Source organism: Leishmania panamensis (genome assembly GCF_000755165.1).
Source record: "Leishmania panamensis strain MHOM/PA/94/PSC-1 chromosome 33 sequence".
NCBI classification, from domain to species: domain Eukaryota; phylum Euglenozoa; class Kinetoplastea; order Trypanosomatida; family Trypanosomatidae; genus Leishmania; species Leishmania panamensis.
The window spans coordinates 980,638-998,020 of record NC_025880.1 but is presented as its reverse complement, the minus strand read 5'-3'; the positions used below and the strand labels follow the sequence as shown (position 1 = coordinate 998,020).

General features: G+C 57.3%; 5 protein-coding genes and 1 pseudogene across 5 annotated transcripts; all 6 read right to left on the bottom strand.

Moving 5' to 3' along the window:
- Positions 1-231: 231 nt before the first annotated feature.
- On the bottom strand, positions 232-1,767 carry LPMP_332550 (hypothetical protein; the record flags this gene model as incomplete). The annotated part of the gene is made up of 1 exon (XM_010704044.1): positions 232-1,767. The coding sequence occupies one exon, from the start codon at positions 1,765-1,767 to the stop codon at positions 232-234; it is 1,536 nt and encodes a 511-aa protein (XP_010702346.1).
- A 1,221-nt stretch (positions 1,768-2,988) lies between these two features.
- On the bottom strand, positions 2,989-4,941 carry LPMP_332540 (hypothetical protein; the record flags this gene model as incomplete). Its single annotated transcript, XM_010704043.1, has 1 exon — positions 2,989-4,941. The coding sequence occupies one exon, from the start codon at positions 4,939-4,941 to the stop codon at positions 2,989-2,991; it is 1,953 nt and encodes a 650-aa protein (XP_010702345.1).
- A 786-nt stretch (positions 4,942-5,727) lies between these two features.
- LPMP_332530 lies at positions 5,728-7,791 on the bottom strand (annotated as a pseudogene).
- Positions 7,792-8,527: 736 nt separating this feature from the next.
- Positions 8,528-10,522, bottom strand: LPMP_332520 (hypothetical protein; the record flags this gene model as incomplete). The annotated part of the gene is made up of 1 exon (XM_010704042.1): positions 8,528-10,522. The coding sequence occupies one exon, from the start codon at positions 10,520-10,522 to the stop codon at positions 8,528-8,530; it is 1,995 nt and encodes a 664-aa protein (XP_010702344.1).
- Positions 10,523-11,763: 1,241 nt separating this feature from the next.
- On the bottom strand, positions 11,764-13,461 carry LPMP_332510 (ras-like small GTPase, putative; the record flags this gene model as incomplete). Its single annotated transcript, XM_010704041.1, has 1 exon — positions 11,764-13,461. One exon carries the CDS (start codon positions 13,459-13,461, stop codon positions 11,764-11,766), a length of 1,698 nt encoding a protein of 565 aa, XP_010702343.1.
- A 1,669-nt stretch (positions 13,462-15,130) lies between these two features.
- Positions 15,131-17,035, bottom strand: LPMP_332500 (heat shock protein, putative; the record flags this gene model as incomplete). The annotated part of the gene is made up of 1 exon (XM_010704040.1): positions 15,131-17,035. One exon carries the CDS (start codon positions 17,033-17,035, stop codon positions 15,131-15,133), a length of 1,905 nt encoding a protein of 634 aa, XP_010702342.1.
- Positions 17,036-17,383: the final 348 nt, after the last annotated feature.

Sequence of the window (17,383 nt, the reverse complement as noted above, 5' to 3'; positions counted from 1 at the left end):
ATGTACAGCACGACCAGAAAGCGGAGAGGAGGGGAGACACCTAGACAGGGACCGCTGCTACAGAGTCACAGAACTGGTAATACACCCTGTCAGTTTACAGTGCTGCTATCCGCAATGGGCTTTTGCATACCCCTTTCCGTGCTTGGAAAGGGCAACGACGAGCACCTTGTATCACAACTCTTGCTGGGAGCTTATCTCTAGCGTCCTCATTGGCCTCTCTTCGCCCTCCTACTACTTCCATCCATTGTTACTCTGTAATTTGGCAATCCTACCCGAAACTGATCCCGGAGAGGCATCGGAGGCCTCGGAGTTGCTGCTCGCAAAAGTGCGGGGCACAGAGGCAGCCCTGCAGCTCTCGCGAATGGCGCTTTCGCGACTCTGCTGCGACGCTGTCTGCTTCCAGGCAGCCAGCGGCGGCCTAGAGATGGACTGGCGAGACGACTGATAGCTGGTCGCATCACTGTTGCGGCGCCGCGACTGCGAGTGCTCCTCGCGCTCCATACGCACCGCGTCATCACGTGCGCGCTGCGACTTTGTTGTTTTCAGTGCCACCAGCGGCGGCTTGGCAGCACGCTGCGGAGAGCCCCCCGAGTTCGTGTTCGACTGATGGGACTCGGCGGAGTTACCGGATACATCGTTCCAGTTCGACTGATCTGGCGGTGACCACTCCAGCAGGGCCTCGCGCTGCTTGCGCTCCTCCATCAGCTTCTTCGTCGTTGGCGCGTTGCCGATGCCGTAGTGCTCGACGTTAAGCTGGTCTACGAGCAGTTGCGAGTTTGTCGTGAAGGCGGCGTTGCGGTTGTTCAGCTCCTTGCACATGCGGGCATCACGGGCATTGTCCAGCTCGAGGTTGCGAATGCGGGCGAGCATCCTCTCCTCCATTTTTTTGCTCGACTTCTTCTCCTTCATGATGTCGCTTTGCAGCTTTGTCCTCATAGAGCAGAGCTTGCGGATCTTCTGCTGCAGTGCAACGTACTCTTCCTTGTTCTCATGGGTGTGTTCCTCCGCCTTGGCGGTCATTGGGTCTTCGTCCTCCTGCTTAACGGCGGCCACCACAGGAGCCTTTTGGCGTTGCTTCCTCTTGTTCACGATTTCCTGCGAGGCGGCAATCTTCTTGAGCATGTCTGCGCGCTTCTCCTGGAGATCCTGGATGTAGTTGCACAGCTCCTGGTTGGATTGGCGACGGTCTTCCTTCACCATCGTCTCGATCGTCTGCGGCAGAGTGTCGTTGACGTACTGACTTGCACACTTGACGAAGTGCTCCAGTCGCTGCACACGGGCCGCCAGTTGGTACACATCCCCGGCGCCTGTCAACCCCTCAATGTCGAGGGCGAGCGAGTCCTGCTCGTCCTTGTGATGGCGCACGAGCTCCGCGAGGCGCACACGCTCTGCGGTCAGCTCTTCCACAGACATCATGGAGTTCATGTCTCCGTCCAACATCGTGCCACAAGTGATCTCGCGCACGTGCCGCTCGTGTGCGGCTCGCGCCGCCTGCAGCTCTTCCTTCGCCGCCATATAGTCAGCATAGCTGGCGGACGCGCGCCAGCCCGTCTCCGCTGCAGGCGCAGCCGGAGTAGCCGGCATCGTACCCGACTCCTCCTCTTCCTCGCTCGGGCACTCATCGTTCACGTTCTCCTCGTAGGCGTCTTCCTCGTCGACACTCACCGCCGCCGTCTGCTGCGGAAGGTTCTCCTCTACCTCCGGCTTCGACTGCTCATTCTCCGACGCGCAATCCACGGGGTACTCCTCTGACGAGGTTTTGGACATCGCGCTGCAGGAGAAACACTCAAGTAAAAGAAGGACTGATGCGGGTGTGGCTAAAAGGGAGAGAGGAGCTGCAGTCTTTGGCCACAGGAGGTACTGCGGGTGCGAGAAAGAAAGAAAAAGAAAGAACGGAAGTAGAGAGAAGAAACCGAACAGGGAAACGTGGTGGGTCAGGAGGCGCGCGTGGATGGTAGGAGGATGCGTCTAGTGAGCTAAGAGTGAGGAACGCCACAGAGAGAAAGAGAGAGAGAGAGAGAAAAAGGGAAGGGGCGCACCGCTACGAAGAGGTACTGAACACGTAGAATCTGGAGGGAAACTTTTGGATGGGTGATGGTACTGACGCTGACGTTTCTGTTTCCCGACAGTCAATGAAAGTAGCCACGGATGCGGAGATGAGAATGAAAAGAAACGAAAAAGAAAAGGGGAAGAAGAGTGAATGAGAAACACGATTGAGGAAAGAGAAATCGACGCAGAAGCGCATCGGTGGAAGAGCGCCCTCTGCGAGAAAAAGAAAGTGCTTGGCGAAGAGCTGACAGAGGAGTGTCTCACCTTGTGATAGGGCACATCATCGTGCTACCTGCAGCATTACCTCAGAGTGTGTCCAAGGGCTCTTCACAGTGCCGCTCCTGGTGGCAGATCCGTAGGCTTAGGTTGCGAGCAGACGCGCTGCGTTGCGGCTTATCAGGACCACCTTCTCCCCTCTGAAATTGGTGACTTTGCTCGACGGCTGCTGTCTCTCGATACCGTCCACGTTGCCCTCTCACGGACGCAGTCCGCTTCAGAGGTCGGCGCCTCTCACTCCCTCTACCTCGTCAACATCACCAAAACTCACCTGCAGGCACGACGACACGGGTAGCGGATGGGTAGGGGGGGAGGCACACCTTGAAGATGCACTCACACGTGAGAAGATGATGAAAAACGACCCACAAAAATGTACGACTTCATGCGCGTGCACGAACGCAACGCGGTATGGCGAAAGAACCACGAGAAGAGCGCGCAGCAAGAAAGTGAGGTGCATGCGTACGCACACACACACACACACACAAACGCATCTCCAGCGCAGAGGACGGATGCAAGCACGGAAGGGTTTTAGTGAAACACAGTGACGCATAGAAGTCGTAGAAGGCAGATAAGTAGGTATCCTCCCGGGCACTGTACCACGTATGCCGAGGAGAAGGGGGGGAGCAAAGTCTCTTGTGAGTGTGCGCGCTTCTTTTGACTTGCCTAGAGCTTCGCAAGAGGTAGGCGCAACATCACCTGATCTCGACTTGTCGCTTGGGCCATTTGGACTGCATCGCGGAACTCCACAGTGGTCATCTTCCCCTGTTCGTTCTTCGTCTTCGCCGTTGCGTAGTGGAGCAGCGCGGCAAGAAAGAGCGCTGTGCCCTCCTCCTCGCCACCAACGTAGTTGATGTTTCCAAAAAGGCGATCGTCCATCATGGGTCCACTGCGACGCAAGCTGCTGACGAGCTCGGCGTAGGATGGCGCCCGACTGCCATCTGGCATCAATGGCTGACCACCGCGGCCCTCAATGAGCTGTGTACGCCTCAAACGTCGGAGAATGCGCTGTTGCCGCTCCACCCGCTGGGACTCCTTCTCGACAGAGAGAAACGGCAGATCTCGAAACACTGTCAGCTCGAAGTCGCTCGATTGCGGGTTGTCACCCATTGCAATACCGTGATACCTCTGTAAGCACCCGACGAAGTTGGCCGCTCGACTTGCTGGACCCGTGGTGGGGCTCGATGTGACTTCGGTTGAGCGCAGCTGCCAGTCCTTCTCTAAAGAAGCAACGCGGTCTTTGCCTAGTAGATAGCGCAATGCTGTCGACTTACTTACGCCCATCTTGGAGAAGACGATGCTGTTGGGCTGTGGTATGGCGTTCACACCACCGCGTACCATCGCCTCCACATGAGAGCGGAAGTACTTGGAGAAGAGACTTAGTGGCAGGCCGAGTAGAATTACCTGCGCAACGATGGCCACGTCTCCTGGCGGCGCAGTCGAGGTGCTGAAGAGAGGCGGTGATTCCGGCTCTGTCGTGGGGGGCTTTGCCTCGCGCATCTGCGGCGGAAGAGTTCTTACGCTGGGACCCAGGAGGTCCACTAGGAAGCTCGCCATCGTTGCTGTCGCAGCTGCCAGCCTCGACGCCACAGTGGCGGGAAAATCAGCCAGCAGCACCTGCGCCACGTAGGAGACAAGCTGCGCACGCTCTGCATCCCTTGTCTGAGTCTGGATATTCTGGCTCGGCTCACGGTGCAGCGTGCCTTTCTTGCCCTCGGCGAACCACACATGTGACTCCACGTACTCGATTCGGAGAATACCGACTGCGGTCAAGAAGCCCCGTCGCGAGCGCAGGTAGTTTATCTTCCACTCCACAGCAGCCGGGTCCGCTGGAGACTCCTGCTCCAGTGCCAAGAGCGTCTGCTCAGTGTTCATGCTCAGCTCTAGTAGCGACGTGGTGTTCTGGTGTACCACAACGTTGTAGATAAGCTCGAGGTACTGCAGCAGGCCGCCCCACATGCACTGGTACCGCCGCGAAAGCCACTTCACTGCCTTACGCACGACCAGGTCCGTGCCGGAGAGCACATCACGCACGTAATCCAGATAAAGCGACTCAATCTGCGTCTGCAGGAGGCGGGTGGTCTCGACGTCGATGCAAGTGCCATGCACGTACATCTCCGACTGCGCACGCAGCTGATTATCGCTGCCGTCCACCAACAGTGTGGCGTGAGACATGCGCACCTGGTAGGTAGCTGCCAGCTCGACGGATTCGCGCGTGGCACAGTGCACAGCGCTCGTGTACTCAGGAAGCATGATGATTGAGTCGGACGTGCACCAGTACAGAACAGCGCCGGTGTAGAGGGATAAGAGAAGGCAGCCGCGGCGCGGAGGCTGCGCCACCGTCCCATCAACCGTCTTTAGCGGGGTTCCTGCTGCGGCAGCCTCATTGACGTACTCCTGATACGTCTTCAGAAACGCCTTCAGTGGGTGGTATACCTGGTTAAACGCCCGGAGATCCGCTGTCGTGATGATGCATAGGTTGCCGCCGCTGCCTAGCCACTGCTTGAGAGGCTCAAAGCAGGGACTTTGCGTGATAGGGAGATAGAGGCCGTTTGCCTTGTGGGGCGTGGCAACGAGCGTCCCGTCCAGATCGGCGAGAAGCCAGTAGTCGGTGAGCATTCCTGCTGAATCAATACGTTGTCGTCTTCGTCGCGTTCACTTCGCTGGAGTAGAGATGCACGAGCGGAAAGACGGGGGGAGGGGGGAGGGAAGAGAGACGAGCCAAGAGACCTTAATGACAGCCCAGACATGTCTAGTGCCCAAGCGCAGGACCTCCAAACACCCTACGAAAACGCGTAAACCAGAAAAGTCACGAAAAAGGCTGTACGGTGAGAGAGGAAGAAGGGGGGATAATGGGGTGACTCGAGAAGACGCAGTGGAAAGCCACAGGAATGCACGCTGCAGAGGAACTGCCGAAGGAGAGCGACTCAAACTAGTCGAAGCGCAGGACGACTTAGCCGCAAAGCGAAAAAAAAAGCAGCCGGAGCTCCACGCAAGGAGCGAGAGAAAGAGAGGGAATGGATGGATGGATGAATGGGGGTACAGCAGCAGAGGGACAGGTAGAGGGGTAAAGGAAGGCAAGAGATGACATAAGAGACGTGAAAGGGGAGAACATGAAAAGAGAGGGCAACGCGTAGAGTACAAGGGTGCAGTGTCGCGCGTATGTTGTTGCGGTTGCTCGTCTTGTGCGCTTGTGCGTGACGGGGTAAGTGTTTGGCGCGTATGATCCCTGATAGACCCCTGTGCGACCCAGGTGACTGGCGTTATAACGAAGCCGCAAGCGAAAGAAGGTGAGAACGTTTTTCAGAGAGGAAGAGGTGGGGTGGGATGGGCGGAGATGCCGAGAGTGGAAAAGAGGAGGCGCACGCGTTGTGCCTCTAGAAAGGGAGGGAAGAAGGGTGAGAACTAGGCGGAAACAGGGGTGTAACGAGGGTAGCGCAAGTAGTGGCGCCACATTGGGGGGGGGGGGCAAGTGAGAAGAAATGGGCGTGAAGGCGTTGAATGTGACGTACAAGGCAGCGCTGATGCTCTCGCGTCTGGGAAAAACACCCACACCGTTTGAACAGTCATGGGGAGGCTGCTGAGTAAGGAAGGAGACAATTGCCCATATGTGTGATGCGCCTTTTTTTTTCGTACATATTCTCTAAGGGCCTGCAGCCGGCGCCACCAACGAGTGTGGGCAAAGTGGTCACTCTGAAGAAGAAATCGAGCCGATGGTGCAGCACCACGGGACAATCGAAACATACACTCCTTGATTGAGCGGCTAGCACACATATACCAGCAGAGACGTCGGTGAACGCTCTCCCCGCCGACTGTGCATGCTTCAGGCATACGCAGCTCTCATTTGTGCATTTTGTGAGAGCTGCACTGCAGCTCTTGCCGTAGCTTCTTCCACACAGGAGCGCCTGTCAAAACGCACCAAAGCACCTCCCCCTTTAAGATGGACATGCGTTCCTCCTCTTCCCGCTTCTTGAGCACACGCATCTGAAGCTCGACGCACCTCAGTCGAAGGCTTTGGAAGAGCGCCGCTCGTGCCTTACTTTCTTCTCGCTGAACACTGTGATGTACTGCCACTAGAACTTCAACGACGCCGGGTTGATCTCGGTTAGTGGAACTAATCACCGTAGAAAGGCTTCGGTCACCGAGCTCCGACTCGCTTGTGTAATTCAGGCACGCGTGGTGATTAGATTACGGAGAGGGCTGGTGGTGTTGGAAGGAAACACCATCAACTTCGTGATAGAACTCTACTGCCTGGTTGGGCCACAGCGACTTCGACCTCCTGATGGGGGAAGATCCCACTAAAAGGCTCTGCGAGTGTGAGTGCGACTGCACCGCAGCTGGGCGAATGACCAAGCTGTTGTAGAGCAAACTGGTAGCGTGATGGCAGCTGTGCGTGTTGCACGAGTTCATCAGGGCAGACCCCACACAATAATGGGCGGCGCCTTTGCCACTACCAATGACGGCAGTGTGGGTAGAGGCTGCTGTGCGACCTGCTCGATCAGCGTAGCTTGACGCCCGCGCAGTCGACTCGCGGTTCTGGTGGTATATGGCGGAGGCACCAGAGCCGCCATTCACTCCCACCCGCGACCCGCGCTCCGGCAGTGGGCAGACATGAAAGCGCTGACGAGGCGCCACCTTCGATGTCGCTCTGGCGTCCCCAGCAGTCGTGAGCGATGACCGGGTGGAAACCCCGGAGAAGACGTTCTCCTCCCTGTCGCTGTCGAACCAGAAGTGCCGGTCATGAAGGCCTGTGTGGCAACTGAAGACTATCCCAGCCGCATTGTCTGTCGCCGTTGTCGGTGTGACAAAGCAGCTCACACTACCACCACTACCACTACTACCGCCACTGTGTTCAGGGCCTCGGCCCGGATGCGATGGCGTCCTCGCGGTCACAAGGGGTACGCTTCTGCATCGAACGAGCTGCTTGTACTGCAATGACGATTGAAGTGTAAACTCATGCTTTTCAAAGCTCGCACAGTCTCTGCCGGACACCTTAATGTCGGTCGTCTCAGTGTGCCCTACAGACAGCACTGGGCTGCCTCTGGGTTGTCGTGAGGGTGGAGAGGCAGAGCCGTGTCGTGAGGTGTGCGACGTGTGCGATGGCAGCTGATGACGCAGTGGAGAAAGGTTGCCACCGATGCCGCTTCTCCACGCTACTGATGGTTGCTGTGGTCGTGTGCGTGGAGAGAATCGCAATGGGCTGTGTGTTGTCACTGGGACGTGGGGTTCGGCATCGGTACCCACACGATGCGGCGCCGCCTGCAAGCCTCTGGCACTCCTCGGTGTAGCAGGTCGATCCGTCTGTCGGGAAGTGCCCGACCTGAGGAAGCCAAAAAAAACGGCCCAGGGCTGCCGGCCAGAGAGAAAAGCGACATGAATGAAAGGAAGGAGCTGAGGAGGCGTAGGAGGGAAAAGAAGAGGCCAAAAGAGAAGCAGAATCAAAGCAGCCGCGCACGCCGCCTCTTGCATCCCCCCCAGCTAGCAAGGAGTATGCGCTCTGGGGCGCATTTGCTTCGGTAGACGCATGCAGCGGTGCAGTCAAAGTGTTTGCTTTGTTGTGTGTGGGTGGGGGAAGGGGGCGGTTGGAGAATGCGTTAGGGGGCGTGCGTGTCCCGAATGGCAAGCAAGAGAAGAGGAAAAGGCGGCAGGCAAGCGGCAGAGCACAAAGAATAGCGGAGATCCAGTTTAGCGTACACACCGCTGTCACGTGCCGGTGTGCGCCGGGTGCTAGCCCCCTCGCATGAGGAAATACAGGGCGTAGGAGAGATGATGTGCGTGAGAGGAGAGAGAGAGAGGAAGCGAGGGTGTGCGGTGCCGTACCTTCGATTACACGCCAAGGTACAACTCAGCCGCGTCTCTCTCAGTGCCGGATGGATATGCATGACTGGATCTTTTTGCTGTTCCTGTCCACTTGAAGCGCCCACTCAGCGTCTCCATGAAGCCATTCACTCACGTGTAAGTCAGCGTGCGACGATGTTTCAGGGTGTGTCTACCCATGGACTCGCTCACCACCTCCATATACCATTCGTTTTTTTTGGGGGGGCGCTGTTCAAAAGGTCCTTAGAAGTCCGTGTCACGCTTTTCAGCTCTGCTATCCACAGTGTTGGTTATCCATTAGCAAAACAAGGAAATCAGCGAACAAGAAAGGCGAGAGCAGAGTAGCGTAACGCGTGCCTTGCAGAACGACTCCGATGGTTGCTCCCCATCATAACGGCCCTGAGGGTGATCCGCCCTGTCCCTCTCGCTCTTTTGCATAGCCACACGCAATTCCGTGCATTCCTTGCAGCACCTCGGCCTGAATCGGCGTCTGCCCCACGCGGGGGTCGAGACCAACATACTCACGGTCGTACAGGCGGGCAAGCGCACCCTGTGAGCTTCCCTGCAGAATCACGGTGCCACCGCCGCTTCCAGTGCCGGCACGTATTAGCGCAGTACTGCAAGCCCATCGGTCCTCCTCGACGCTTTGCCTTTGTTGGGCGTCAGAGTCCGCGCCGCCTGCACGGGGTTCGATCTCGCGTTGTCGGGCTTGCAGAGCACCTTTCAGCACCCGCAGCACTGTTTGGAAGGAAGTGGTGTAGATAGCCGCCATGCCGTACAGTTCGCTTGCATCCGCGTCATCGGTGCTCGTCAACGCAACAAGCACCTCGGCAGGTGACACGATTGGCTTCATGAAGCCATCCCTCTTCTCTGGAAAATGGCTCTGCCGGCTGTACGGACAGGCCACCGAAACAAAGCAGTCGACCGTGTCGACAAAGTTCGCCAGCTTGAACTCATTCAGGTGGCCGACATAGATCACGTAGCTGCGCTTTCCGTAAGCCCGAATAAGCTGGTGAAGCTGCTGCGTCACCTCATAGTAGCCCTCAATGGCAAGTGACGCAACGAGGATGCCAATGGCAGAGCTAGCCCGCACGGACTCAATGTTAAAGGCGCGCTGCCTCATGCGACGCTGCAGTGCCTGCTGAGCCCGCATGCAATCTCTGGTGACAAGGGCCGCAGCGACGCCGTCGGCGCACGTGGCAGACACCCACTGGTGCACAGTTTCCGCCAGCTCGAGAGACACACAAGACGCGTCAGACGCTGCAAGACACTTCAAGACATTGTGCACCTGCTCCTCCGTCTCTTTGGCACAGCCAAAGGTGTTATCCAAAGCACAAACAACAGGCACGTCGCTCACCTCAGCACTACCATCCCACTCCAGGAACTCGCGGCATAGGTCGCTGCAGTGAAACCTGTTGTACTGCTCTGCTGCCAGCACATGGATCAGCGCCGAAGAGCCAACAGCACCAATAAAGAGCAGGTACTGAACCTCGTGAGACGGTTCCAGCGACGATGACGAAGATGACACGCGAGGAAAGTAAACGCCGTTCACGAACCAGCAGTCATCGCCTGAGGAGGCGGTTACTGCATGAACAACGTCACCAGCCTTCGCGCCGTGCAACGGGCTCGGCTCAGCTGCAGCAGAGCCAATGTGGTTTTCGAAGATGGGCCAATCGATTGGAGTGCCACAATCCTTAGCGACGCCCCACCGAAGCTTCGCTGCCTGCACGATGGCCCTCGCCGAATACGTACAAGCAATAGCGACGCGGGGATGCACCGGGCAGGGTTCTCCCGCAGAAGCGCCGGTCGCTGCCACCCTCTTCGTCCACCAGCTGGTAAGCCGATGGCAAATGGCTGACGCAAAGCGCCGTACTACCTCCAACACTACAGCCGCCTCGGCATCCAGCAGCGCTTCTACAGCTTTGCCATCAGGCACAGTGTTAATGACAAGTGCGCTGAAGTGAAACACTGGCTGAACATAGAAGACTGGCAGGCGAGTTGAGCGGCTCATGCAAGCTTCACCAAAGTGTACAATGCAGTCAGCCATGTAGTGCTGGGCGGTGATCTCATCGGGGCAGCAGCTGCCAAAGGTGTTGTCAGCCAGGACAAACAACCGCATTGCGCTTGTGGGGCAGTGCGGGTTGTCCATCGCCGCAGTGTGAGTCCGCGCTGCCGCCCCAGCCACCGCAGGCCCTACTGGCCGAGGCGCAGCGACCGCACCGGCACTGGAGCCCCGCGACCCGCCACTCGCAGCCCTCTCTTCCATCTTGAAATCGCTTGCTTCAACGTACCGCGCATCTGCAGCGACGAGGTTGCTCAGGCAGTGCACCACAGCCACCGCATCGCCAAGCAGCTCGTCCGGAAACTGCAGGGCAACACGCATGTAAGGAGAACCAACTCTCGACGGCACAGCGGAGGTGCTGCTGCCGCACTGGCCGGACAATGACGTCGTCCCTCCGCAGGACTCCGTGGCGAGAGCGGGAGCCGCAAACGCCGTGGCACCCTCTCTGCCGTGAGTTGCTCCAGAGAAAAGAAAGTCAACGACTCGATCCAGCTGGTAGCCGTTAATGATGCGTCGCTCAGCCTCACCTTCGTCAGAATCGCCCCTTGAAGTCGCAGTGGTGAGTCGCTGGCGGTGACGATGCACCACCACAGCTGCTTCGACCGGTGCGTCGTGGAACATGATGCAGCTAGTACTGTGACACTGCTGCTCCGCTAAAGCACGTGGTCTCCACGCTAGAGACGCCTCAAGTGCATGAATAAATGGGCAAGCTGTAGTTGAAGACTTGGTCGCACAACAGCGCTCAACTACGAGAGAATAGTAGATGAAGGTGGCTTGAGGTGGCAATTACGTTGTTGCTCCTGACGTAATGAATGGGAGTTGGCAAGTGTGTGTGTGTGTGTGTGCGTGTCGGGGGGAGGGATACATTTATGTCGAAGAGAGAAACGAGGAGACGGAGGCTGAAACAAGAAAACCAACTACACAAAGGATGAGCGATGTAAGGCAGCATGTAACCCGCACGTGTGGCGTTACATCGCTATCACTCTGCTATCCGAAACTGCAGCAACAACAACAGAGAAGGGGGAAAGGGCCAGTGAACCATTGCCGTGGTGCTGAAACTACCGTGTTACCGCTCCCCTGAAATCCCCTCCCCACTCTCGCTTGCCGCACACCAGAGCAAGGGCGCCTACGTCGAAGTAGTGGAGGAGGACGACGACGAAGCAAAGTCCTGTCACAAGCACGATGCCCGGACAAGTAGGCGGGGATGGAGCCAACGAAAAGACCCACCGCACGGGAAAAAAATCCGAACAGGCGACGCCACAAACGCGTATGCTGCGTGCTACCGTTATCGCAGCGAGGCGCACTCGTTCGGCATAGCCCCTTCCCTCCCGCTCACACACACACACAATCCATAGCCATCCGTGCGCATGCCTTCACACACCTTTTGAGTCTCAACTGCACTTTTCTTTCTCTGCAGATAACTTACGCGCATTAGGGGTTTAACGATCAGTTCAGCGTGATCACGTACACGCATAATTCATACATAACGTCGCACACCAACATGAAAAAAAAAAAGAACCGTCCCTCGAGCTCCACCTCAAACTTGCGCTAGTGTAGTCTCACTAGAGCATCTCGTCCCCATCGTCGGCGTCAGTGTCGTCGCACTTCATGTTATTTTGCTTACACCGCTTCTTCGTGTGCCGCTCCTCGATCAGGTCCATGTGAAGGTGAAATGTGGGTAGTCCGTCTAGTGTGACGCCGCGCGCTGGCGCCGACACCAGCTCCACCTGCACACCCTTCTCCTCAACACCACCACCGAAGCAACTGCTTCTGACAGCACGGTAAGCGTCGTCGCTGCGCAGAAGGAGCTCGTCCACGGCGGGCGGATACGTGTAGTACGGGATGCGGCCATCGTTCCAGTCTGCCAAGATCATGCGGGCTGTAGCTTCTTCATCCACCTGGCCGCCGCGTGTCAACCTTCCACGACGCATCCCGACCTGCTCAATGAAATCCATCACGTCGTTCTCACGGAACTGATTGATGCCGTAGAACAGAGCCAACGGGTGCAGCCCGCTGTTGCGCAGCGCCTGGTGTGCGGTGACGTCGGTGTTGTCGTAGTCATCAGCCTGCTGCACCGCCGTGCATCGCTGCAGAAGCCGCTGCACTGGCAGGAACGGATTTACGAGCTCGCTAACCCGAATGGCGTTGCGCAGGACCACGTCACCGTTGTCCTCGCCGGGGCTTACCACACCAGGGCAGTCCATCACCCGGATGTCAGACCGCAGCTCCACCTCGGTGTTGCCTGTCGTAAACCCGGGCATGTTACCGACGCCAACGACGTGCTTGCGTTTCAATGCGTTGATGATGGAGCTCTTTCCTACATTCGGATAGCCAATCACCCCAACAACAATAGCCTTGCGTTCGCCTGTCTCGTCGCTGCGAGCTAGTGATCGCAGGCGTCGAAACAGGTTCGCTACGTACGTCTGCCCCAGTGAACCCTTGGCGGTGGCTGCAAACGGGATGCATATGAGCTGCTCTTGCTGCTCAAAGTAGTTGATCCACGCATCTAGCACCTCCTTGGAGGGCATCATGTCCACCTTGTTGAGCACAACAACGATCTTCTTCTGCTCCTCGCCGTAGGTTGAGCGGATATTCTTCTCTAGCTGCGTAAGTCGGCACCCGAGCGGGTCGCGTGCGTCCAGCACCTGCAGCAGCACATCGCAGTTCTCGACAACGCGATGAAACTCTTTGAAGAAGCGCCGCAGTGAGCGATCCTGCCCTCGGCGCGTCACATCTTCCTCCCACATGTCGTCTTCCTCAGCGCGGCCGTTGCCGAGACCGTCCTGGCGGTATAGGTGCATGGGAACCTCGTAGTCGTGCACTTTTTCTGAGGTACGGAGCGCCAGCATCCGCATCTCACGACGACGGTCCGTCAAGGTGGACTCGGCCACTCCAGCGGGGTCTGCATTCTGAGCAACTTGCTGCGGGACCTTACCGCGAATTTGAGAGCAGGCGCCACCCTTCCCGAAAGTCCCACTGCCGCGCACAAAGTTGACGAGGCGATGAACTCCACCACTCACGCCACTGCTGCTTAGTCTGGACCCGCTGGCCCCCTCGACACCGTGCAAATGCGGGATGCTCAAGACGCTGTGCGTGCGCCGCTGTGCCGTCTGAGTCAGGCGCTGCGCCACCTCCTTCAGGTCAGGCACACCAAGATCCTTCTTGAGCACCTTGGCCTGACCCTGCTGCTGCCGCCGCCGGGCCTGCCGCGCATGCGTGCCGCCACCGCCCTTGCCACTTTTTTTGGTGTGACTACCCATGCTGTGCTTGCCAGGTGGTAGTGCTACGGGGAGAGAGCTAAATGAGGTGCGTGGAGGAGAGCTTCTCCTGGGGCAGTACCGGAAAAGTAAAAGAAGAGAAGCGAAAAAAACACTGCCCCCTGCACGTCAGTGTCAGGGAGCACAAGATGGGCGAGAAAATGATAAGCACACAGAGACCAAAGACAATGCATCCATGTACATGTATGTGTATGTATATGCGAGCGAGCAGAGGGAAAGACCGGGTTAGGGGGAGTGGTGAAGCCAATAGAAGGCAAAAACAAGTGATAAGCTCGGCAGATGAAGACCAAAGGGGGGGTAGGCAACGCAATGTTGTGCACAGGGAAGCGCACGTTTCGTGCGGAACAGATGAAGAGCGAAAAACACCAAATAAGGGACTCAAAGCCCTTTTTTTTCCGATGACAAAAACTAGCAAAGGGCGGCTCTATGCCACACGCGTCAGATGGGGAGGCCAACATTGGCCCAAGCACCAGTGCCCTCCCTCCCCCTCTCTTGACACTGCCAGCGGCAGGAAGGAGTCGGCCGCACGCTCCAGCCGCTGGACTTCACAGTTGTCTGCTTCAGATCACGGCAGGAAATTTCTCTCCTACGAGCTCAGTGTTTTTTCCTTCTCTTTTTTCTGCTCTTCTGGCATAACCCGACAACAAACCAACACGCAAGGCGCGTCCCCGGGTGTCTCTCACCACCCTCGACGTACACCGATGCACATGCACAGGCAGAAAGAGAGAGACTGCAGAAGCGCGAATGCGTTATCGGATCCTCTATGTATGACAAGGACACACTGACAAGCCGAGGAAGAAAAAGAGGGAGGGGCTGTGAGAGGTCCACTGATGGTGCGTATCTGTGTTATGCAAAAACAATCGCTGACGCAAGGGAAGATGAAGAAGAACGGGAAGAGAGGGGGGAAGAACAACAGCGAAAAGGAGGTGAGCGGGGGGAAGACGGGATGCATTAAAGGGGAAAGAGGGAAAGCCGAGACAGCAGAGAAAATGCGGTTCCAGGAAGCAGAAATGCACAGAAAAAAAAACAAGAGGAGCCAGCGCCTCTGCGACACGTGTCAGGTTGGTACGTCTGCGTTTCTCGCTGTAATGCCCTCGTCTTTCTTTCAAAAGAGCCTCAAACAAGCCCACTCGCTCCACGCTCGCACCTGCATCAGAGTTCGGTGGTCCGTTTCATCCCCTTCGCCTGCAGGCCCCCCGCATCCCCTCCCACCACCACCACCACCCCCCTCACGCGACCGCTTCCTTCCCCTTTCCAGCTCCTTCCCTTCCATTCTGTTGAGCCTACCTGTCGCTTACTTTCTCGTCTTCTTTGCGCTTGCTGTGTTCATCATCGAGTCGCCTCTTTCCTGCTTGGTTGAGGGTTTGGCTTGTTGTTTCACTGAGCCTGATGATCTGTCTTTCTCTTTCAGTTAACGAGCGCTGTGAAGAAATGACGCTGCTTAGGGCAAACCAGCGTGGAAATAAATGAGAGACAAAAAGAGAGAGAGAGAGACGATGTGCGAATCATGACGGAGGGAAGTCAAAGAAAAACAAACGAAGGCAACAAAGGTGAAAACGCGCACAAAATACCGACATTCGCACTTAAACGCCTTTGCAGGCCACACGCACTGAAACACACCAACGCACACCTCCATACTCAATCGGTCCCTTCACTTGTCCGCAGACGGCTCCGGTACCTTCTCGACCATGCGCGACATGATTGTGTTGAGGCGCGTTACAATGCTGCGAGGGTCCTCGAGAAGACCAGCAGCGATGATGGCGTTGTCGAAGATCTGCTCCGTTAACAGTCCAGCCGTCTCCACTTCCTCGGTCGCCTCCGACTGCGACAGTGTGTAGAGCTTTCGAATGAGAGGGTGCTGGGGGTTAAACTGGAGGTTGTACTTTGGCGGTGGGCCAGCGGCCTGGCCCGTCATACGGTAGATCTTGCGCATCTGGGCCGCCTCGTGGTCCGCCAGCACGGCAGGGCTGTCGCGTAGGCGGTCCGTCGACTTGACAACGCCGACACGACCGACGAGTCGCTTGGCGATGAAGTCAGAAAGCGCCTTGACCTGGACGTCATTCAGCTGCTTCTTCACGGCCACGTCATCGTTCTTCTCTCCCTCCAGCTTCTTCTTGTGTTGCACGTAGCCGTCAAGGCTGGCGTCAAACATCTCGATGTTCTGCAGCTTGTGCTTCGCGTAGGTGTCGAGGTGCTGCATGACAAAGTCGTCAATCGGCTCGGTGCAGATAAGCACCTCAAGTTCGTGCTCCTTGTACTGCTCGTAATAGGGTGACTGCAGCGCCATCTCCTTGCTTGGCAAGTTCAGGTAGTAGATGTGTGTCTGGTTCGGCTGCATACGGTCGCGGTAGTTATCCAGAGAGATGTAAGGGTAGTCGATGTCGGACTTGGTCGTCTGGAAGCGCAGCAGCTTTGCGAGCTCCATCTTGTGCACCTGGTCCGTGCACACGCCCTCCTTCAGGAAAGGGCCGTACTCCTGAATGAAGCGCTCGTACTTGCTGCGGTCCCGCTTGCTCTCTTCCTCAAACCAGCGAATAATCCGCTTGGTCAGGATCGTGCTCAGCCGACGCATCATGCTGCCGTCCTGCGTGTGCTCGCGCGACACGTTCAGCGGGATAGACTCGCTGTCCACGGCACCCTTGATGAAGCGCAGCCAGTCTGGCAGCAGTCCCTTCGCTTTGGACTGAATCAGCACGCGGCGAGAATAGAGATTCACACCCGCCTCCATACGACCACCGCCGTACTTCTCCGTGTGCGACTGCGGCACGTACAGTAGCGCCCGCACGCTCATCGGAGCATCGATGGAGTAGTGAAGGCGGAACATGGGGCTGTCATAGGAGCCTGAGATAAACTTGTAGAAGTCAATGTGCTCTTCGTTGGTGACGTCGTTCTTGTCCTTCATCCAAAGCGCCTCGACGGTGTTTACCTTACCGCCATTAAGAGTGATCTCGTAGGACACAAAGTTGCTGTACTTCTTCAGCACCCGCTCCACCACCTGTGGCGTGCAGAAAGACAGCTCCGTGTCCTTCACATCCAGCACAATCTTGGTTCCCTTCTCGACGCCCTCGCACTCTGTCACCTTGAAGGTGCCGGTTCCCTCTGACTCCCACACATAGCCCTTCGAGCCTTTCTTGGCGCTGCGGCTGTAAACCTTGACGCTCTTGGCCACCATAAAACATGCGTAGAAGCCGACGCCAAATTGGCCAATGATCTTCTCGGCTGCCGACTGACCGCTGCTCTGAAGCTCGCGCACGAACGCCTTCGAGCCGGAGCCAGCGATCGTGCCCAGGTTTTCTGTCAGTTCCTCCCGGGTCATGCCAATACCGGTATCACGGATGATGAAGCGACTCTTGCTCTGGTTGCAGGAGAGGGCAATCAGTGGGGCCTCGTCGTCCGGGTCGCGGGCGTACTCGGGGTTGCTGAGCTCAAGTAGGTGGCGCTTTTCCAGTGCGTCGCTGGCGTTGGACACCAGCTCGCGGATGAACACCTCCTTGTCGCTGTACAGACTGCATGCGACGATGTCCAGTAGCTGGCGGGTCTCCGTCTTGAAGCCCATCTCCTCCGACTCGCCAATTGGTTTCTCAACAGCGGCGCTCGTTTCAGCCGTTGCCTCAGCGGTGCTGCCGTCCGCTTCGCTCGCCTTGGCCTTCGTGCTCTCCGGAGCGGGCTCCACAATGACGTCATCGTCCAGATCCGCCGTAGCCTCTGCTGTAGGTTTCACCTCCGCCTCAGCGGCAGTGGCGGTGGCAGGTTTTTCGGTAGAACAGAAGCGATAGGCTGACGTGAGTGTAGCAACTGCAACCGCGGGGCAGCCACCGGCGGCACAGCTCAGCGCAGGAGACAGACCATTCGAAGACTTGGGCAGCACCAGACCAGACGCCGACACAGCAGCCATCGTGGAGGC